This window comes from Trichomycterus rosablanca, chromosome 7 (assembly GCF_030014385.1).
Source record: "Trichomycterus rosablanca isolate fTriRos1 chromosome 7, fTriRos1.hap1, whole genome shotgun sequence".
In the NCBI taxonomy this organism is placed as follows: Eukaryota; Metazoa; Chordata; class Actinopteri; order Siluriformes; family Trichomycteridae; genus Trichomycterus; species Trichomycterus rosablanca.
In genome coordinates this window covers 40,479,248-40,503,172 of record NC_085994.1, presented here as the reverse complement: position 1 = coordinate 40,503,172, position 23,925 = coordinate 40,479,248, and the positions used below count along the sequence as shown (strand labels likewise).

Below are 23,925 nucleotides of genomic sequence, written 5' to 3'. Positions count from 1 at the left end.
CCACCACAGAGCAGGTATTATTTGGGTGGTGGATCATTATCAGCACTGCAGTGACACTGACATGGTGCTCTTATGAGTGGATCAGACACAGCAGCGCTGCTGGAGATTTTAAACACTTCACTGTCACTGCTGGACTGAGAATCGTCCACCGACCAAACACATATCCAGCCAACAGCGCCCCGTGGGCAGCGTCCTGTGACCACTGATTAAGATCTAGAAGATGAGCGACTCAAACAGCAGCAATAGATGAGCGATCGTCTCTGACTTTACATCTACAAGGTGGACCGACTAGGTAGGAGTGTCCAATAGAGTGGACAGTGAGTGGACATGATGTTTAAAAACTCCAGCAGCGCTGCTGTGTCTGATCCACTCATACCAGTACCATGTCAGTGTCACTGCAGTGCTGAGAATCATCCACCACCTAAATAATACCTGCTCTGTGGTGGTCCTGACCATTGAAGAACAGGGTGAAAGGGGGTAACAAAGCATGTAGAGAAACAGAAGGACTACAGTCAGTAATTGTAGAACTACAAAGTGCTTCTATATGGTAAGTGGAGCTGATAAAATGGACAGTGAGTGTAGAAACATTGTACATGTAAATCTTTAAGGACCTTTGGTTTGTTACAGATTTAAACCGAGTTCTGGTGTAGCAGCAGAACTTATGGCTCACTGGACCAGCTCACTTTATCCAGAACCCGATTTCATCCACGTTCATGTTAGGAGTATCGAGGTCCAACTGTGGACGAAGTGTCTTTAGGAACCAGAATTGAAACCCAACATATTGCATGTTTATGTAAATGCAATCGCTGATACATCAAGAATGGCTAAAACCTGCCAACAATATTTATTATTCAGCTCATTAAAGATTTTAATGAATCATTTAATCCATTTTTAATGAATGGAACAGATAGTATTTAATAAATCCGACAAATTACCCCATTTTATTAAAATACGGCTTTATTTAACATTTACAAACAGAAAAAACAACAAATTAATACATAAATACAGTAAAAATATGGATAAAATTTGTTACATGTGCCAATTTGTCTGTGGCACACAGCACACAACAGTCCAGTGTCTCATTTAACTAGTTCAGCTTACACAATATTAAATAATGGTTATAATTTATCCATCACAAAGATCCAATATTATTTATGTATCCAATTAATTTTCCATTCGGCTGCTCCCGTATTAGGGGTTGCGACAGCGGATCATTCTGCTCTGCATTCCAGACTCCGTATGGCTGTTTCTGATTTCTAACCCTTGTTATTTTATCTAGGCTTAGGGACTGGTGATGAGAGCGCACTGACAAGTGCAGCTGTAGCCTAGTGGTTAAAGTACTGGACTAGTAATCAGAAGGTTGCCAGTTCAAGTCTCACCACTGCCAGGTTGCCACTGTTGGGCCCTTGAGCAAGGCCCTTAACCCTCAATTGCTTAGACTGTATACTGTATAGTGTCACTTTGGATAAAAGCGTCCGCTAAATGCTGAAAATGTAAAAGTAAGTGCACCTCAAACATTGTCTAGACACCTGAGTTCCAGGGTTCGAATCCCAAGTTGGGCTAACATAGTGTTACATAAACATAGCCACTGGGGAAGGAGGGGGCACATATCAGTGGGTCCCAAGCCCAGATAAATAGGAGGGGTAGGTCAGGAAGACAACTGTGCCAGATCGAAAATGCGAAAATCACGACCCTCCGTAAAGAAATCATCAAGTAACATTCAGCGATTTGGCACGTTCTCCTCACATATGTGTTGATTTCCTCAGGGAGTGCGATGCCCACAGATGGACTTCTAATTTATCATTAGTAACTAGAATTAAATACAGATGGTGACTTCTCTGTGCCCTTATCAAGAGATACGGTTTAACTGAATCATCTGCACTGGCGACCCTTAACGGGATCACGTAACGTTGAGTGATTTGGCATGTTCTCTTCACGTCTGTGTGGATTTCCCCAGGGCGGTGGGTGGGCTCCACTCCCCAGAAACCACCGAGAACATGATCAGGACCACAAAGTCACTTAAGATGAGTTCATGAACGCATTCTACCCATGACATTACATGACATAACACGACATGACATTTGGATCTGACAGACTTGGTTGTAAGAGAGAGAGAAACAGGTTCATGGCCTTTAGATGAGGAAAGGGGAAGTGTGAAGAAGTGTGAGCCACTGCTAAAAAAAATCCTTCAAACATGAAGCGAGACGTCAAATACACGCTGAGAAATGTGAACATCTTAAAGCAGCAGGTCGGACGAACTAAAGAAATCCGATAAGACGTCTGATGTGAGTCGGATCAACCTGGATGAGTTAGTCACTTCTGATTCAGCCCGGAGGAGTTACATACAGTTCTACTGAAACCTGCTGTTAGAGCTCAATCTGTTCGCTCTGTTTAGCTTCTAAACCGCTCATGTCCGCTCGATATCCGATTCTAAACTTCTAATCTCGTTTATTATAATCAGACATGTCGGATTCGAGCTTGGAGAGCGCTAAATATCTGTATAATCTACCGGCTGCTGCTGTGAACGAATTTTCTCGGGTTATGGATTCCCTGGCGGATTCAGACTGGCTCAGATTTGGTAAGATTAACCGTATTTAAATCCTGTTTACTCTTTATTTATATGAAGTCGTTGGTTCGAATAGCTTAAAACCCCTGCATTTTGTCTTGATGTAGAATAATCACACACAAATTTATGTCGTAAAGTTGAGTGAAATTTATTTACTTAATTAGCCCGATAGCTCGGTGGCTAACCTGGCTAGGCTATGCTTGTGTATTAATCCGCGTAAACCGCGTAGATAGTACGGTAGATTAGTACGCAACCAACGTTGTTGGTACTGCAAGCGCACTATTTAGTACGCAAGTACACTCACAAGGAACTACTTTTTTTCTGTATTGAGACTGAACGATCTGAAATGACTTAAAATCTTCAGTTTACTTCTAAAAATCTGCTGGATCAAAAAAATACAGCAGTTTATAGGATTAATTTTGAAGCAGATTATATCATTAATCTAACTTCGTGGCATGGACTTATATAATAACTAGAATTGAAAACAGGTGGTGACTTCTCTGTGCCCATATCAACGATACGACTAAACTGCACCCATTTAAAATGCACATGGAAAAGCCAAACGATCTGACCTCATGTTCAGGTGTTCAGAAGTAATCCAAGACCACAAACTCAAGAAAACAGATCTGCAGGAACATGGGTGACACTGTCCACAGTCCAGCAAGCTTTAAATTTCAATAATGAGAGGATGTGAGCAATTTAGGACCCGCTTCTCCAAAATCGACCCTTTACAGGTGGACCCCAGTATATCTTTGACCCGTGATAATTTATAGATATACAGTGTATCACAAAAGTGAGTACACCCCTCACATTTCTGCAGATATTTAAGTATATCTTTTCATGGGACAACACTGACAAAATGACACTTTGACACAATGAAAAGTAGTCTGTGTGCAGCTTATATAACAGTGTAAATTTATTCTTGCCTCAAAATAACTCAATATACAGCCATTAATGTCTAAACCACTGGCAACAAAAGTGAGTACACCCCTTAGTGAAAGTTCCTGAAGTGTCAATATTTTGTGTGGCCACCATTATTTCCCAGAACTGCCTTAACTCTCCTGGGCATGGAGTTTACCAGAGCTTCACAGGTTGCCACTGGAATGCTTTTCCACTCCTCCATGACGACATCACGGAGCTGGCGGATATTCGAGACTTTGCGCTCCTCCACCTTCCGCTTGAGGATGCCCCAAAGATGTTCTATTGGGTTTAGGTCTGGAGACATGCTTGGCCAGTCCATCACCTTTACCCTCAGCCTCTTCAATAAAGCAGTGGTCGTCTTAGAGGTGTGTTTGGGGTCATTATCATGCTGGAACACTGCCCTGCGACCCAGTTTCCGGAGGGAGGGGATCATGCTCTGCTTCAGTATTTCACAGTACATATTGGAGTTCATGTGTCCCTCAATGAAATGTAACTCCCCAACACCTGCTGCACTCATGCAGCCCCAGACCATGGCATTCCCACCACCATGCTTGACTGTAGGCATGACACACTTATCTTTGTACTCCTCACCTGATTGCCGCCACACATGCTTGAGACCATCTGAACCAAATAAATTAATCTTGGTCTCATCAGACCATAGGACATGGTTCCAGTAATCCATGTCCTTTATTGACATGTCTTCAGCAAACTGTTTGCGGGCTTTTTTGTGTAGAGACTTCAGAAGAGGCTTCCTTCTGGGGTGACAGCCATGCAGACCAATTTGATGTAGTGTGCGGCGTATGGTCTGAGCACTGACAGGCTGACCCCCCACCTTTTCAATCTCTGCAGCAACGCTGACAGCACTCCTGCGCCTATCTTTCAAAGACAGCAGTTGGATGTGACGCTGAGCACGTGCACTCAGCTTCTTTGGACGACCAACGCGAGGTCTGTTCTGAGTGGACCCTGCTCTTTTAAAACGCTGGATGATCTTGGCCACTGTGCTGCAGCTCAGTTTCAGGGTGTTGGCAATCTTCTTGTAGCCTTGGCCATCTTCATGTAGCGCAACAATTCGTCTTTTAAGATCCTCAGAGAGTTCTTTGCCATGAGGTGCCATGTTGGAACTTTCAGTGACCAGTATGAGAGAGTGTGAGAGCTGTACTACTAAATTGAACACACCTGCTCCCTATGCACACCTGAGACCTAGTAACACTAACAAATCACATGACATTTTGGAGGGAAAATGACAAGCAGTGCTCAATTTGGACATTTAGGGGTGTAGTCTCTTAGGGGTGTACTCACTTTTGTTGCCGGTGGTTTAGACATTAATGGCTGTATATTGAGTTATTTTGAGGGAAGAATAAATTTACACTGTTATATAAGCTGCACACAGACTACTTTTCATTGTGTCAAAGTGTCATTTTGTCAGTGTTGTCCCATGAAAAGATATACTTAAATATCTGCAGAAATGTGAAGGGTGTACTCACTTTTGTGATACACTGTACACTGATCAGCCATAACATTAAACCCACCTCCTTGTTTCTACACTCACTGTCCATGTTATCAGCTCCACTTACCATATAGAAGCACTTTGTAGTTCTACAATTACTGACTGTAGTCCATCTGTTTCTCTGCATGCTTTGTTACCCCCTTTCATGCTGTTCTTCAATGGTCAGCACCCCCACAGAGCAGGTATTATTTAGGTGGTGGATGATTCTCAGCACTGCAGTGACACTGACATGGTGGTGGTGTGTTAGTATGTGTTGTGCTGGTATGAGTGGATCAGACACAGCAGCGCTGCTGGAGTTTTTAAACACCGTGTCCGCTCACTGTCCACTCTATTAGACACGCCTACCTAGTCGGTCCACCTTGTAGATGTAAAGTCAGAGACGATCGCTCATCTATTGCTGCTGTTTGAGTCGCTCATCTTCTAGACCTTCATCAGTGGTCACAGGACGCCGCCCACGGGGCGCTGTCGGCTGGATATTTTTGGTCGGTGGACTATTGTCAGTCCAGCAGTGACAGTGAGGTGTTTAAAAACTCCAGCAGCACCAGCACAACACACACTAACACACCAGCACCATGTCAGTGTCACTGCAGTGCTGAGAATCATCCACCACCTAAATAATACCTGCTCTGTGGTGGTCCTGTGGTGGTCCTGACCATTGAAGAACAGCATGAAAGGGGGTAACAAAGTATTTAGAGAAACAGATGGACTACAGTCAGTAATTGTAGAACTACAAAGTGCTTCTATATGGTAAGTGGAGCTGATGAGTGTAGAAACAAGGAGGTGGTTTTAATGTTTTGGCTGATCAGTTTACTTTTGGTCACTAAAAGAACATTAAATTTTATATAAATATAAATTGTAAATAATATAACTGCAGAGGAAAGTGTTTTATTCTTACCAGTCAGTTTGTTTGAATGATCACTATCCCAGGTATAAAGGTCACAGCGTATCACATGGTTCCATACAGGTATTAGTACATTTATATTACTTATATCCAGGTTTTTCTCTTTCTTCTTCAGTAATAACGTAATAAAATAACCTTATTTAATGAAACATGATCTAACATTGTGGCCTTCTGAACGCTGTGTGTATCCAGTGTCAGGGAAATATTTGCTGTCTGAGGTCACAGTGTTCTGTACTTTACCTCGATCATCACAGTGGACTTGTGTGCTGGAGTTTTGTATTAAAGGTGCAGTAGGTAACCTTTAAGGATTTGGGGATTTCTGGCAGATACAGTATGTTAAAAACAAATGAAAAAAGAATTCTACTTTTGGTTCCATCTCCAAAAAACATGCAGAAAATATTGATTGTGAGGCTTTCTCATCCAGCATCAGTGCCTGCTGATGGGCACAAATTTCCACAGACACACTTGTAAATTGGGTTAAAAGTCTTCATAAAACAGTGTAGGCTGTTTCAGCTGGGTGGGTGGTGTATATATATATTTATATAAAATTTCATAGTGTATTTTATGAAATGTATATTATTTATAGCTGTGTAATACACATACAAGTTAGGAATAACATCAGTATATTGTTAATAATTATATTGTTCATAGAATCAACATTAACCCAAATATATGGGCGGCACACAGCAAGAAGATCCTGGGTTCGATCCCCAGGTGGGGCGGTCCGGGTCCTTTCTGTGTGGAGTTTGCATGTTCTCCCCGTGTCTGCGTGGGTTTCCTCCGGGTGCTTTGGTTTCCTCCCACAGTCCAAAAACAGTGCAAGTGAGGTGAACTGGAGATACTAAATTGTCCATGACTGTGTTTGATGTAACCTTGTGAACTGATGAATCTTGTGTAATGAGTAACTATTGTTCCTGCCATGAATGTAAAAGTGTAAAACATGACGTTAAAATCCTAATAAACAAACAAACAAACCCAAATATATACAACAATATATTGTTGTCTGCTGAGATCTGGGGGTCCAGGGTTCAATTCTCAGCGGTGCTATCGACCGGTCGGGCGTCTGCATGGACATAATGGGCCGAATGTCCGAGAGGGACGCTGTACTTTACTAGTAAGAAAAGCTGATAGTCCTGCAGTGTTACAGCCTCATGTACATTATTTTGGGGTTTGTAAAGAGTCATGGGTGATTTTTTTTAAAGGTTAAAAGAACATGAGAAAGTCCAGCACTGTTTAAAGAATAATGAAGTCATTTGTTAGGATGTTTTAGCCTCGTTTCCTCGTGTCTGTTTCCTCGTGTCTCCGTGCAGCTAATAAAGATTTACTGGTTGTTTCCAGCTTCTCGAGTAATTTGTGATCAGACGGACCTCCGGCTGGTGGAGCAGGGCAGCAGACGGACGGAAACACTAATGCACCAGTGGGGGTGCAGGAACGGGACGGTGGGAGAACTTCTCAACATCCTGCAGGACCTGGAGCTGTTGAGGCCGCGAGATATCATCCTCAAATGTGAGAGAAATGTGTTATTTCATCCTTTGTGTCTCGTTTTCGTCGACCGCTTCATCACAGTCAGGGTCTCGGCGGGTCCAGTTCCACCGGGAAAAACTGAGTGCAGGGCAGGAATACCTTGGACATCATGTCTTTAATGGGATAGCACCTTTGAGATCTGGACGACACCCCATGCATGAGACTCTGGCAGCACTGGGTAGCTCCTTCAGTGATAGACTGCTTCACCCCAAATGTGTGAAGGAGCGGTATCGCAGGTCCTTCCTTCCTGCTGCTGTTAGACTGTATAACCAGCACTGCTCCAGACAGATCACACACACACTCTAAAACATTCATTATTCAGAACAATGTGCAACTTTTCCCACGTGTAATTATTACAATTTGCAATATGTGCAATATTTTTTCCCATGTGCAATTATTATTTGTAATTATTTGTAAATATTTCGTTTTTTTCAGAGTTTTTCAGAGTTTTTTCTGACTTTTTATTGTTATTATTGTTATTACACTGTACTTTTTATTGTCTATTTTTTGTACTGAGTGCTTTACTGTCCCTTCGCTGCTGCAACACTGTGAATTTCCCCACTGTGGGACTAATAAAGGATTATCTTATCTTATCTTATCTTAAATACAGACAGATCTGCGCACTATCTGGTGAATTCCTGCCTTGCACCCAGTATTTCAGGTGGAACCGGACCCGCAGCGACCCTGACCGGGATGAAAATTAAATGAACAATCAGAATAAATTCAGAATTGCACACTGAGTTCCAACGGTGGACAAGATCGGGGTTAAAATCTCACGCCTGACCACGCCCGCTTGGGTTGCATTCCGAGCGCCAAGAGCCGCATTCTGACGCTCGCTTTTACCTGGGAGTGAATCCGCTCTCTAAAAGTGTTTTACACGTCCCCTGGTGTACTGAGAATTGATTTTACATCAGCATTAGTTTGATGGAAGTTGATGTGACGACTGGTGTAATGTGTATCTCTCTGATTGGAAACCAGTTTGCAGTAATTGGGTGGGAAATCTGAACTGGGAGGACAAATTGGGTTAAAAAAAAAATGAAGTCAAATATTCCTGGTGGCTCATGACCTAGAAATGCTGCACACACACTCTGCTAACATGCTTCTTTTGTGTGTGTGTGTGCGTGTGCGTGTGTGTGTGTGTGTGTGTGTGTTTAGGGAGACGTATTCCACAGCCGAGCTCAACCTCACCCTCCTCCAGCTCTGTGTCCCAGCCCGGCCGTCCCCACTACAGCTCTCCCCCGTCGTCTCTGTTCGACCCCTGCAAGGACGTCACCCAGACCCTCCCCGGTCCTGGTAAACTACTTATGTATTAATTAACTTTTGTAAACGATGAAAACTGAACATAAATAAACGGGATGCAAAAAAGAAACGATTTCCTGCTGATATCTGGTTCCTGATTGTGTTAGCAGAGAGCAAACTGCTGCCCAAACCTGGACCTCCACCTCCGGACCTCAGGTCGTCATTTTCTGCTCCACTGGAATCAGAATTTAAAGAAGAAAAGAAAGAAGAAGAGGTACAGTTAGATTATCATATTAGAAACATTAGATTCACCTAAATATTCATCATCCACTTTTAGCTCTGTTTAACCAACTTACAGGTTACAGTTCAGTTCACGCAGGAATAATAATAATAATAATAATGATTATGATGATGCTGTTATTATTATTAGTGACACTTACAATGATAATAATAATAATATTAATAATAATAGTAATAATAATAATGAGAATAATAATAACAATAATAGTAATAATGATAATAGTAATACAATAACGATAATAATAATTAATGAATAATAACAATGTTAACAATAAAAATAGTAATAACATTGGTAATAAAAACAATAGTTTTAATAAAATTAATGATTATAATGACAATAATAACTAATAATAACAATGATAATAGTAATAAAAATAATAGAAATAATAATAATAGTAAGAACAATGGTAGTAATAGTAATAACAATGTTAATAACAATATTAATGACAATAAAAATAATAATAATAGTAATAAAAATAATAGTAACAATAATAACATGTTAATAACAATAAATATAGCAATAACAATGGTAAAAATAATGATATAAATAGTAATGAAATAATAATATTAATAATAACAAAAATTATAGCAATAATAATAAAACAATAATACGTTAATAATAATAATAACATACAATAATAATAATAATAAATAATTAATAAATAATAATAAATGTAATAATAATAATAATAATAATAAATGTAATAATAATAATAATAAAAATTATAGCAATAATAATAAAGCAATAATATGTTAATAATGATAATAATAAAAATAAATGTAATAATAATAATAATAAAAATTATAGCGATAATAATAAAACAATAATATGTTAATAATGATAATAATAATAATAAATGTAATAATAATAATAAATGTAATAATAATAATAATAACAAATGTAATAATGATAATAAATGTAATAATAATAATAAATGTAATAAAAAATATATAAATAATAATAAAACAATAATATGTTAATAATAATAACAATAATAATAATAGATGTAATAATAATAATAAATGTAATAATAATAATAATAACAATAATAAATGTAATAATAATAATAATAATAATAATAAATGTAATAATAATAATTATTATTATTATAGCAATAATAATAAAAAACAATAATATGTTAATAATGATAATAATAATAATAAATGTAATAATAATAATAAATGTAACAATAATAATAATAATAAAAATAATAATAATAACAATAATAAATGTAATAATAATAATAATAATAATAAATGTAATAATAATAATAGTAATAATAAATGTAATAATAATAATAGTAATATTAACAATGATAATAATAATATTAAAATAATATTACAATAACAATTATAATAATCATGTACAGTACTTAACCTCATGTGATTAATGGAACGATCTTGGCAGCGTACCTGTGAGTGCCGCCCAGTCCAGCCGTCCCTGTGCACCAACGTCATGTGCTGGCCTTTGGAGGAGGTGCAGCGAGGTACCGATAACTTCTCGGCTGTGAGGCAGGTCGGAGAGGGAGGATTCGGCCACGTGTACCGCGCCTCCATGAGGAACACCGACTTCGCGGTCAAGAGACTGAAAGAGGCAAGTGGCTGATGGATGCATACCTGATATAGCCAAAAGTATGTGGACACCCTTCAGGAGGTCCAGACACACGATATAAAATCTTGGCCCTTTTCTGTTCTGCTATGCCTGTGCACAATGTGAGGTCTGGTGTGCTGAGTTCTGATGAGGCGTGTGACCTGTACCTACGAGTGCGAGCTGTAAAACGCATTAAAATAGCGATCAGCAGATTTGAGCTTGGAGACTCTAGTGTGACTGTATCCAGAGTATTCGTCTGTGATGTATTGTGATGGGCAGCGTGTGTGTTTTGTGCATTAATGTGCATTCCTTAATCTTTTGAGCAGGATTCCCACATGGGTTGGAGCGTGGTGAAGGAAAGTTTTAGGACAGAGGTGGAAAGACTCTCGCAGTAAGGGGGCTTTTATTTCTCATGCGTTCTTTGGCAGCTGCTTTCTGTGTCTGGCTCTTTTCTCTCCTTTCTGTGAACCTTTTTGTCCTCAGTGTTAACGAAACACACCGAGGGCCTTTCCCACCTGACATTTTCTGTTGCTCTCACTAAAGACCACATGATGGAGCGACCCAGAAAAACAAAGTCTTCTGCCTGTCTTCGTCTTGTTGTGGTTAGTTTCCTTTCGATGGTCTCTGGGGCTTTTACACTTTACCTGCTTTGCACTTGTGGTCACTTTCGCTGGAATCTTTATACATTCGTGCTGCTGCATGTATGTCAACCTGTTTCTTTATTCCATAGGTACAGACACCCGAACATTATGGACTTGGTTGGCTACAGCGTGGGAGGAGGTTCATACTGTCTCATATACGTCTACATGCCCAGCGGCTCTTTGGAGGACCGGCTGCACTGTCAGGTACGAGGGATTTTTTTTGTTATGGTTTTTCGCATATTTGGGAGCCGTTGGGAGGCGCGCTTGTCGGTGCGCTCTCAGTGCAGGTCCCAAGCCTGGATAGAAGTAGGAGAAAGGGCCGCCGGGGTACAAACTTTGTATGGGAGCAGCCAAAAGAAAAACATACAGAACATATCACACAATGGAAATGACTATGTTTAAAAAACAGATTTTGTAAAATAGTTAGATTTATTTAAGAGAGTTATAAAATGGACCAAAAGCCAGCTTCACTTACCATATAGAAGCACTTTGTGGTTTTACAATTACTGACTGTAATCCATCTGTTTCTCTGCATGCTTTGTTACCCCCTTTCACCCTGTTCTTCAATGGTCAGGACCCCCACAGGACCACCACAGAGCAGGTGTTATTTAGGTGGTGGATGATTCTCAGCACTGCAGTGACACTGACATGGTGGTGGTGTGTTAGTGTGTGTTGTGCTGGTATGAGTGGATCAGACACAGCAGCGCTGCTGGAGTTTTTAAACACCTCACTGAGAATAGTCCAGCAACCAAAAATATCCAGCCAACAGCGCCCCGTGGGCGGCGTCCTGTGACCACTGATGAAGGTCTAGAAGATGACCGACTCAAACAGCAGCAATAGATGAGCGATCGTCTCTGACTTTACATCTACAAGGTGGACCGACTAGGTAGGAGTGTCTAATAGAGTGGACAGTGAGTGGACACGGTATTTAAAAACTCCAGCAGCGCTGCTGTGTCTGATCCACTCATACCAGCACAACACACACTAACACACCACCACCATGTCAGTGTCACTGCAGTGCTGAGAATCATCCACCACCTAAATAATACCTGCTCTGTGGGGGTCCTGTGGTGGTCCTGACCATTGAAGAACAGGGTGAAAGCAGGTAACAAAGCATGCAGAGAAACAGATGGTTATGGCTGATCAGTGTATATATATTTTATACTCTTATATACATCTGACTAATATTATATATGGTAATCTAGAGAAATAAATCCAAGTGCCTTGTAAATTCCCACAAGCTGTTAATATCTAGTCGACTGTACAGACGTCATGTAATTAATTTCACTATTATCCACTGTCATCAAATTTTAATGTCATTTTGTGCCGACCTTTAAATACGGGAGCAGCCGAAAGAAAGAAAATTCCTATTAACCATGTAAAACTGTTTATACCCTGAGATTGACATTAAATGACACACATCATGAAAGAGGAATTATTGCCCCCCTGTACTTTTACCCAACAGAGATTTTGATTACTAGTCCAGTATTTTAACCACTAGGCGAAACCTGCGCCTACACTGTAACAGACAACAAAACACAGGAGTGATATAGGTGTTGGATAACCGTTCCTAATTTATTTTAAAGTGTTCACTCGTTTGTTTTGTTTAGATGCTTTGTTCAGACAAGCCAGCACTGGTCAGTACAGCAGTGTAATTAGTTCTCATGATTAAACCCCTTGTTTATTTCCTCTGGTCTCTTTCAGAATGGTTCTGCCCTCTCCTGGTCTCAGCGTGTAAATGTGCTGCTGGGCTCAGCCAAAGCCATTCAGTACCTGCACTCCTGCTCTCCTGCACTCATCCACGGAGACGTCAAAAGGTCAAGACCTGTGGTTTCACTTCGTTCAGGCAGTTTAGTGATATCAAAACCTGCTGGCATCAGCTTGTTATTAGAATTAGTCGGCAAAAAATAAAAGTAGATGGGGTTGATCTGACTAGACTTTTCAGTTTGTAGTCCGTTAATCCTGTTTTTGATTTTGTGCTGGAGCTGTACAGCCCAATAATTTGCACTTACCTGGGTGGCACAGCGGTAAAGCACGCTAGCCCACCAGAAGTTAAAATTTTAGCTCTGCTATCAGCCGGGCGGGTGCCTACACAGACAATGAGTGGCTTGTCCGAAATCTGACCAGCTCTGCCATGTAGAAAGTTCTATCTCATCATTTCAGCTTTGATAAATTGCATTGATAAAATTAGGCATTCAAATTTATCATAAGTAGGGCCGTCCTAAATTCAGAAAGGGGAAGAAATCCAGGAGAACAAATGTATGCGTTTTGTAAGGTGCGTTTAACAGCGTGATAACAAACCTTTCTGATTTGCAGCTCAAACATTCTACTAGGTGAACATCTGGAGCCAAAACTGGGCGACTTCGGCCTGGCACGACTGCGCCGTAACCCCAGCAGGAGCCCAGGAAAGACGAGCACCGTGGCCCAGACCTCTACGGTACGCGGCACGTTGGCGTATCTGCCCGATGAGTACGTGAAGGACGGACAGCTGGGCACGGAAATCGACGTTTACAGCTTCGGAGTGGTACGAGCTTTAAAAATTCCATACTCGTCCTTTATCAGTCAGTTTAATCCGTTTCATTACAGCTGAGGCTGCTGAGGCCGCATTGTGGGTATCACCTCCAGTGATTCTGGAGAACCCTGACCAGTATACAGTTGTGGCAAAAACCAGAATATCAAATAAAAAATGTATTTATTCATCACGGCGCTTGAGGCGCCTGCTCGGAGGGGGTGACGGCCACGGTCCTCCTCGATTGGGGGTGACGGCAGTGACCAGACAGATCATGGCTGCAACCGGACACGACCGGATTGAAATAAATAGAAGATAAAAGAAACTACAAATACATTTATTGCACAGAAAACATCTGGATCTGCAGATAACGGATCAGAAATGTACGTTTCTCACCTGCAGGTGCTGCTGGAGGTGCTGACGGGCCGAAGAGCTTTACAGACTAACGGCCAGTCGAGGAGCGTTTACCTGGTAAGCAGATACCATCCAATCGCATCTAAATAGCGAGAAATAAAACCCAATAAATCAATAAACGTGCCGCCTCTGTCGTGCAGAAAGACCTGGTGTCTGAAGTGGAGGATGATGGGAAAAGCTTTAGCAAAGGGAAGGATTCTCGGGACACGCAGGCGGCGGAAAACATCTGGAAGAAGCATCTGGATTCCCGGCTGATGACGGAGGGCACGTCGGGGCCTACCGGCTCCAGAGAAATGGCTCTGCTCGCGTGTCGCTGCCTGGAGCGCCGGAGGAAAAAGAGACCGCCGATGACCGAGGTGGGACTACGTTTTATTTCGATTTATCTGAAGGAGGAATTGAAGCAGAGCGGTCACATCTGGTTATTTATAACAAGCAGTAAAGAATGAGAAATACCAGAGCATTAAAAATAATGTTTACACACTATATGGTCAAAAGTATTCGGACACCTGACCATGAGCTTGTCTGTGTTTGTCCGACAAGCTCAGGTATTAAAATAGAGCGACCTCTGTGCGATCCTTTCAGCTTTAATAACAGCCGCTCTTCTGAGAAGGCTTCTCACAAGGCTTTGGACTATGTCTGTGGGAATTTGTGCCCGTTCAGTCAAAAGATGGCAGCGTTTTACGTTTACATTTTCGGCATTTAGCGGACGCTTTTATCCAAAGCGACTTACAGTACTGTGACAGTGTACTGTCTAAACAATTGAGAGTTAGGGGCCTTGCTCAGGGGCCCAGTGCACAGTGGCAACCTGGCAGTGGTGGGGCTTGAACCAGCAACCTTTCGATTACTAGTCCAGTACCCTAATCACTTCACTACACCTGCTCTCTTTTTACATTTTTAGCATTTAGCAGATGCTTTGTATCCAAAACGACTTACAATTCAGACTGAATACACTTTGAGCAATTGAGGGTTAAGGGCCTTGCTCAGGGGCCCAGTGCACAGTGGCAACCTGGCAGTGGTGGGGCTTGAACCAGCGGCCTTTCGATTACCAGTCCAGTACCTTACCCGAGCTGTTGAGTGCGGCTGAGGAGCTTTTCTTCATGTCTCTATAGAGCTCGCTCATGCTTGAACAGGAAAGGACCTTCCCTAAACTGTTGCTGCAAAGTCTAAAGCATATCATTCCCTTTATATAGTTGATTTATTACGTTCACGCTGCTCCACCTGAATATACAGAGCATTGTATGATTGATTTCTTTACTTATTTATTCAAATATATCAATATATCATATTCAATATATCAGTCAATCAATAAAGTACTCAATCAATCAATCAATATCTTTTTATATTTGCATCGACTCAAACGTGTGTTTTTATGTTTGATCCACCTCACCAGGTGTTCACGAGTCTGCAGGACATTCTCACAGCGGGGCGAGCTCCGAGCAGATCAGACACGCCTGTGGAATCCCCTGCCGTCTCTCAGCATCCGTTCACCCCGCAGCCTCTGCGCTCTGATAACTGCTCTCTGGACTCTCTCGCCCATCGTTTCTCGAGGCTCGGCCCCCGGGAGGACACGTACTGCTGCCCGGACAATCGCTGCTTCCCCTCCGCGGAGACGGACTTTGAGATCCTCCGATCGTCGGACGCTCGGTGCTCGTCCTTCCGCGCCCCGTGTGAATCGGACGAGAGTCAGGGCTTCTCTCAGTACCTGGTGCCCACGTGTAGCGCCCAGAGTGACGTCAGGGAGCTCAAAACCGTGCAGTCGGTGGCTACGCCGATGCCGTCCGGTGCCAGCTCAGGTAACAGATTTAAGTCCTTAATTATCTGTACACCACATTTAAAACGCACAGTTTGACTCGTAAAAGGCGTGGGTTATTATTATAATTATTAGTAGTAGCAGTAGTTGTAGCCTAGCAGTTAAGATATCGGACTGATAATCATATTTCAACCCCACCGCTGCCAGGTTGCCACTGTTGGACCCTTGAGCAAGGCTCTTAACCCTCGCTCGCTTAGAATGTACAGTATACCGTCACAGTAATGTAAGTAGCTTTATATAAAGGCGTCTGCTAAATGCTGAAAATGTCAAATATTTAGTAATAATATAGAAATAATTTTTAGCAAGTACTCCATGTGTTTGGATTAGTATCAGAAATAACATGTACATGTACAGCAAGTAGGGCTGCCGCGATTGGTCGACCTAGTCAATGCGTCAACGCTAAAAATGCGTCAGCGTCAATATTTTAAGTCGATGCATCATTTTTAAACCTGTTTATAAATGATCCTTTATAATTTCTACAACGTTTTCATTCATATAAGCGTTCGTATGATTCCCTCAGCACTACTCGCTGCGTGCACGACCTCAGTCGTATTTGGTCCAGTCACTGGTTGGCAGGATTAAGCGCAGTATTAAAAAACACCGTCTGCAGCAGATCAGAGGACGATTGTAGAGCTTTCAAATAAAAGCTCCAAGTTTTCCACGACCCAAATCATCCAAAGTTCGGTGATACTTAAAACTGGCACAGAACTAAAAGCTGGTTTGTTCACTGTGTAAAGCTTTGATGGTACCACAGCAGATCTTGGTTCAGTTAGCGCTCAAAGCGCAAAAAGCTTCTCATGTGAACGCGCCGCAACACTCAACACTTTGTTTACGCCGCTTAGAATGTGAAGTAAGTGTTGAGTGAATGTGCAGGTTAGAATCGGGGCTCATTCTGTCCTTACTGTACGTAGGACTTAATGAGACGTGGCTACATCTAACTATAAGTTTAAGCACTTTGCTTTGTGTACGGAACGTCATAAACACATTCTGCACTTTGTTTAATATGGAGCAATTTGATAGCCCTGTTTACATTTGGTTCTGTGTTAAATTATTATGCCGTACAGTTTGTAAAATAAAAGAAGCTTAAATGAGATTCTGAATTAAACTTTTTGGAGAAAAATTAATCGTTTGGATTAATCGACTAATCGATAAAATAGTCTATAGATTAATCGGTAGAAAAATAGTCATTAGTGGCCGCCCTACCAGCAAGCTCATGGTCCGGTGTCCACATACTTTCGGCTATACAGTGTGTGGTCTGACCAGTAATCCATTCCAGTCAGTTGTACAGAATAAGATCAGTACGTTCCAGTATATAAGTAATGTTTCCTCTCTGGGATGTTGCAGATGAGAAGGTGGTCGTTAACGCGGTCAGGCAGCAGCTCGTTGACAGAATGGAGCTTTATGAGGACGGCAGGATCCAGACCTCAGACCTTCTCTCTTCTGCTGCTCCGTCATGTAAGTCCTGCCGTCCTGCCGTCCTCAGACTCCTCGCCAGTAGCTGCACACGCTCGGTTTACTGTTACGGCATTTAAAATGTAGTCAAACGTAGAACTAACTCGGAGATTATCAATCACAATTTTGTTCGTGTAGGTGCCCAGTCGGCCATTAGCAGATCTGAGATTGAAACTCATGAGCCTGAGATGTCATTTATAGTGAAACTGAATAATCAGTCTAATTAATAATCCAAAACAATCCACATGCATATTTTCTATTTCTTTTAAATGCTCACGAAATGGTCGTGATATTTAGTCAGGATTCTGAACCAAGTCACAGGTCCCAAATATCCTTCTACACACTAAACAGTATGTAAGAACAACACTGTTATAGCACCAAGATCACAACGCCAAAGCCACAGGAAACTGTATCGAAGCTTTAGGCTGCTTATCACCAAACGACACATGCCAGCCTTTCCTCATCCACAATACAGAAATATTACTTTTCATTTCATCAGATTTGATCAGATTTTTTAGGTCTATTTCCTCGGCCGCTCCCGTTAGGGGTCGCCGGCGGATCGTGATCCGCATTATTGATTAGCAAGTTTTTACGCCGGACGCCCTTCCTGACACGACCCTCCCTATTTATCCGGGCTTGGGACCGGCACTACAGCGCACTGGTTTGTGCATCCTAGCGGCTGGTACCTACAGGACAATTCAGTGTCTCCAATTAGCCTGGCTGCATGTTTTTTGGACTGTGGGAGGAAACCGGAGCACCCGGAGGAAACCCACACAGAGAAGGACCCGGACCGCCCGGCCTGGGGATCGAACCCGGGACCTTCTTGCTGTGAGGCGACAGTGCTACCCACTTAACCACCGATCAGCATTTTTAAGTAAATTAGCTTTTTTATGGTCGAACACAGACGTGAGTTCTAAAACAAAGGCTTGTTTTAATTTGGTTAAGCATGTACTGCCGTCTTGCTGTCTGTTTGAGCCAATTTGTACTGAAATTCTGCTCCACAGCCATCCAACTTCAATCTGAACAGCCAGAATTAAATTCATTTGGGTTTTTATGTCAATCTATGTCAGTTAATAATCTATTATTATGATTATTATTTAAAGTAGTAGTAGTAATAGTAGTTGTCAGTTGTAGCCTAGCGGTTAAGGTATTGGAGTAATAATCAGGAGGTTGCTGGTTCCAGCCCCACCACTGCCAGGTTGCTGCTGTTGGACCCTCGAGCAAGGCCCTGCTAAATGCTGAAAATGTAAAATGTCATTATTATTAAATTAGCTTTACTAGTTTAGACCACCTCCTGGTTTCTACATTCTCATTCCATTTTATCAGCTCCACTTACTATATAGAAGCACTTTGTAGTTCTACAATTACTGACTGTAGTCCATCTGTTTCTCTACATGCTTTGTTACCCCACTTTCACCCTGTTCTTTAATGGTCAGGACCCCCACAGAGCAGGTATTATTTAGGTGGTGGATCATTCTCAGCACTGCAGTGACACTGACATGGTGGTGGTGTGTTAGTGTGTGTTGTGCTGGTATGAGTGGATCAGACACAGCAGCGCTGCTGGAGTTTTTAAATACCGTGTCCACTCACTGTCCACGCCTACCTAGTCGGTCCACCTTGTAGATGTAAAGTCAGAGACGATCGCTCATCTATTGCTGCTGTTTGAGTCGCTCATCTTCTAGACCTTCATCAGTGGTCACAGGACGCTGCCCACGGGGCGCTGTTGGCTGGATATTTCTGGTTGGTGGACTATTCTCAGTCCAGCAGTGACAGTGAGGTGATCCACTCATACCAGCTCAACACACACTAACACACCAGCACCATGTCATTGTCACTGCAGTGCTGAGAATCATCCACCACCTAAATAATACCTGCTCTGTGGTGGTCCTGTGGGGGTCCTGACCATTGAAGAACAGGGTGAAAGGGGGTAACAAAGCATGCAGAGAAACAGATGGACTACAGTCAGTAATTGTAGAACTACAAAGTGCTTCTATATGGTAAGTGGAGCTGATAAAATGGACAGTGAGTGTAGAAACAAGGAGGTGGTTTTAATGTTATGGCTGATCGGTGTATATTGGGAGAAAAATTGGAGAGAAAACATTAAAAATCGGTCGAGCTCTCGCTTAAATAAGTAACAGATTTTTAAGCTGCTTGTAAATGTAATAATCGATCAGATTTGTTTGCTGTGCAAAATTGTAATACTTTTTATTTTATTTTTCTGTTGTAGACGGAGCGCTGAGGACTCGGTCACGGGAACCAGAAGAGAGTGATGAATTCACTACTTAATTTGGGCTAGGTGACCGGGACCTAAGAGTGAATCAGACTGAAGGTGCTCAGATCAGGAGTTGATCGGGATTTTTATTAGAGTTCTCAGCACCAATTGGTGACCTACAGCTTCATTTTACTACCGTTGTGTACTAACGAACTACAGACATTTACTTACTCGACCAAGACAAGTCATATGTGCTGCGTAATCCATGCAAAATGGTACCTGTATGAATCAAGTAATCACAATATATATCTATATATATATATTATATATACTAATGAAACAATGATAAACAGATTCCACTCATGCCTGACTGCTGCTCTTATTGTTGTTTTTTTGTTTTTCTACTTTAATAAATGTGTTTTTGACTGACTGGTTTAAATATTTTGGAGGGAATGATTTTACTTTAATTTTACTCTGTAAATTTTACAAGGTATAATAATAATAATAATAATAAAAATAATAATAATAAACATAATAATAATACTTAGTCAGATAGAACACCTTTATTCCTCATACATTTACATACACGTACAACATAATGATTTTTTTCCACATAATCCAACTATTGTTCAGAAGTTGGGGTCAGAAGTCGGGGTCAGAAGTCGGGGTCAGCCACTGTACGGCGCCCCTGGACCCGAGAGCCTTGCTCAAGGGCCCAACAATGGCTGAGCAAAGCCAGGATTTAAAGGATTCGTGTCTACTAACCCCTCTCCCTCTTTCAGTACTTGTGTGTACAGAGTCGTGTGTACGTTTAAAGTGAAAATGTGCGCTGGAAGTAAAATAATAAAGACAAAAGTGGTTCAAAAGTGAGGTAGTAATAACATGCCGTATATTTGACTGTGTTGAGAGTTGATGCTGTTCTACATTTGACTGTGTTGAGTTTGTGTGCTGCTCTACATTTGACTGTGTTGAGTTTGAGTGCTGCTCTATGTTTGTTGAGATTTTATGCTATTCTACATTTGACTGTGTTCAGTTTGGGTGCTGCTCTACATTTGACTGTATTTAGTTTGGGTGCCGCTCTACGTACATTTGACCGTGTTCCGTTTGAGTGCTGCTCTACATTTGACTGTGATTAGCTTTGATGTTGCTCCACATTTAACTGTTCAATTAGGGTGCTGCTTTACATCTGACTGTGTTGAGTTTGTGTTCTGCTGTACATTTAACTGTGTTGAGTTTGGGTGCCGCTCTACATTTGACTGTGTAAAGACTTTATGCTGCTCTGTATTTGACTGTATTCAGTCTGAGTGCTGCCCTACATTTGAGTGTATTCAGTTTGTTTGTCGCTCTGCATTTGACTGTGTTTAGCTTTGATGTCGCTCTACATTTAACTGTTCAGTTTGGGTGCTGCGCTACATTTGACTGTGTTGAGTTTGTGTTGTGCTCTACATTTAACTGTATTTAGTTTGAATGCTGCTGTACATTTTACTGTGTTGACATTTATGTTGCTTTACATTTAACTGTGTTCAGTTTGTCTGCCGCTCTACATTTAACTGTGTTGAGTTTGGGTGCTGCTCTACATTTAACTGTATTTAGTTTGAGTACTGCTGTACATTTTAACTGTGTTGAGTTTGTGTTCTGCTCTACATTTAACTGTATTTAGTTTGAGTGCAGCTCTACATCAGACTGTGTTGTTTGTGTTCTGCTCTACATTTAACTGTATTTAGTTTAAGTGCCGCTCTACATTTTACTGTGTTGAGTTTGTGTTCTGCTCTACATTTAACTGTATTTAGTTTAAGTGCTGCTCTACATTTAACTGTATTTAGTTTAAGTGCTGCTCTACATTTAACTGTATTTAGTTTAAGTGCTGCTCTACATTTTACTGTGTTGAGTTTGTGTTCTGCTCTACATTTAACTGTATTAAGTTTAAGTGCTGCTCTACATTTAACTGTATTTAGTTTAAGTGCTGCTCTACATTTAACTGTATTTAGTTTAAGTGCTGCTCTACATCAGACTGTGTTGAGTTTGTGTTCTGCTCTACATTTAACTGTATTTAGTTTAAGTGCTGCTCTACATCAGACTGTGTTGTTTGTGTTCTCTACATTTAACTGTATTTAGTTTAAGTGCTGCTCTACATCAGACTGTGTTGTTTGTGTTCTGCTCTACATTTAACTGTATTAAGTTTAAGTGCTGCTCTACATTTAACTGTATTTAGTTTAGGTGCTGCTCTACATTTAACTGTATTTAGTTTAAGTGCTGCTCTACATTTAACTGTATTTAGTTTAAGTGCTGCTCTACATCAGACTGTGTTGAGTTTGTGTTCTGCTCTACATTTAACTGTATTTAGTTTAAGTGCTGCTCTACATCAGACTGTGTTGAGTTTGTGTTCTGCTCTACATTTAACTGTATTTAGTTTAAGTGCTGCTCTACATTTAACTGTATTTAGTTTAAGTGCTGCTCTACATTTAACTGTATTTAGTTTAGGTGCTGCTCTACATCAGACTGTGTTGAGTTTGTGTTCTGCTCTACATTTAACTGTATTAAGTTTAAGTGCTGCTCTACATTTAACTGTATTTAGTTTAAGTGCTGCTCTACATTTAACTGTATTTAGTTTAAGTGCTGCTCTACATCAGACTGTGTTGAGTTTGTGTTCTGCTCTACATTTAACTGTATTTAGTTTAAGTGCTGCTCTACATCAGACTGTGTTGAGTTTGGGTGCTGCTCTACATCTGACCAGCTCGGTTTGGGCGCTGCTGAGGCAGAAACAGTGGCGCTTCAGTACTGAGGGGCTTGTCAAGAAGATGGCGGCTTCCTGGGCGGCATGAAAGGATGTAGCGTTAGCAAAATCTACAGGAGAAATCAGACTAAACTCGGGTTACTTTGTTTTTCTGAGTCTCTGCCTCGATTCCTTTCAGTATTAAAATAACAGCTCGGAACGAGTAAGTATTTTTACGCTACGAGATGAGCCAGTGTGAATTCTTGTGCACCATTCTAACGGTACATCCGCCATTTTTCTTAAGGGAAGCTAGCTAGCCATAGCACAGCAAACACTAGTAAATACGAATTATGCTGCTATTTTACAATAAATCTAAATAAAACCACAGATAAAAAGTAAAGTTGATGTTTCTCGGCCGTGCTGATGACCTATGCGTGGCTTTTTTAATTTAGTTTTTTTTTAAAAGCTGTTTGCTTTTTGTGCTAACGTGCTAGCGTAGCTGTTGTGGGTTTCGTCCCAAATCATATACACACGTCCTAAATAGTGTGCGTAGCCATAATGGCAGCGCGCTATTGTAGCATGCTTCACAGACCCGTATGATGTGATTTGGGACGCAGCCCTGAAGTATTTACCTAGTGTGCTAATAAGGCTAGCCCGAGAAGGTTTGCACTGCATTGTTTAGCAGCACGTCGCTGTAGAGATTCCACTCGCACATTTTGTGTTTTTATTTCCCTGATTATATTCGTGTTGTGTGATTATTTGCACAGCAGAATCTGAAGATCGGAGCAGTTTAGCATGCTCGCTGCTCATACAGGCGCAATTTGATTGTTTGGTTTTCGTTTTGTCAAGATGGCGGCTTCTATGGAAGAAGGTGCGGTCGCGTCCCAAACCGCATTTTGACTCACTAGTTAGTGTGCGAAACGAGTGCACCAGCAGATCTGACTTTACTCTATTTACAACTCAGTCTTCACCCAAACTTAACACCACTTTTATTAAACAAAATATGTAAAATACAAACAAACAAAAAATACACTTTATTAACTATTAGTAATGAATATAATGAGTCAGTAAACAAATAGTTAGTAATGAAATAACACAGATTACAGTAATCCGTTCACATGTTTATATCTCTTGTAATTACTGGTGTTTTATTGTTTAAACACGGTTTATAATTCTTTTTCGCAGAAAAACATTTATTTCTAATCGTTTTTAACGATTAACTATCATGATCTTAACATTTTCTGCTGTTTTTTGACCTGTGAATAAGATTTAATTTATTCTATTTAATATAGTTATATAAATAAATGATTATTTATTATGATTTGTTATTATTTTCCTAACATTTACTTTGAATTTTATTGTAATTGTATTATTTAAAATGTCAAATTATTTTGGTCAGTGTATTTTATTTATATAATACATTGACATTTAGGATATTTTTGTGAAATATTTATAGATAAAAAAAATGAAACAGATTTATTTAGTAATCAAACAAAAAAAAGACATCAGACATTATTAAAATGTTCTTAAACTACTGTTAAATAATTAAAAACAGAGATTATGATTATTAATATATTATGTATTATGTTTTAATCTTTGGTTTTGCTTTATGAAGCAGATCGATT

The 23,925-nt window shown here is 40.7% G+C and overlaps 1 protein-coding gene across 2 annotated transcripts; it reads left to right on the top strand.

Moving 5' to 3' along the window:
• Window positions 1-2,128: 2,128 nt before the first annotated feature.
• Window positions 2,129-20,053, top strand: irak1 (interleukin-1 receptor-associated kinase 1). Of its 2 annotated transcripts, none has more exons than XM_062999475.1 (14): window positions 2,129-2,578; window positions 7,234-7,401; window positions 8,575-8,712; window positions 8,826-8,932; window positions 10,367-10,552; window positions 10,876-10,940; window positions 11,280-11,394; window positions 12,895-13,007; window positions 13,507-13,714; window positions 14,102-14,170; window positions 14,254-14,469; window positions 15,504-15,906; window positions 17,268-17,378; window positions 19,603-20,053. In XM_062999475.1, the coding sequence occupies exons 1-14, from the start codon at window positions 2,464-2,466 to the stop codon at window positions 19,659-19,661; spliced, it is 2,073 nt and encodes a 690-aa protein (XP_062855545.1). In that variant the 5' UTR covers window positions 2,129-2,463; the 3' UTR covers window positions 19,662-20,053. The 2 variants fall into 2 exon arrangements, with proteins under 2 accessions (XP_062855545.1, XP_062855547.1); XM_062999477.1 differs by having other exon boundaries at window positions 8,829-8,932; window positions 19,603-20,052.
• The last annotated feature ends 3,872 nt before the right edge of the window (window positions 20,054-23,925 follow it).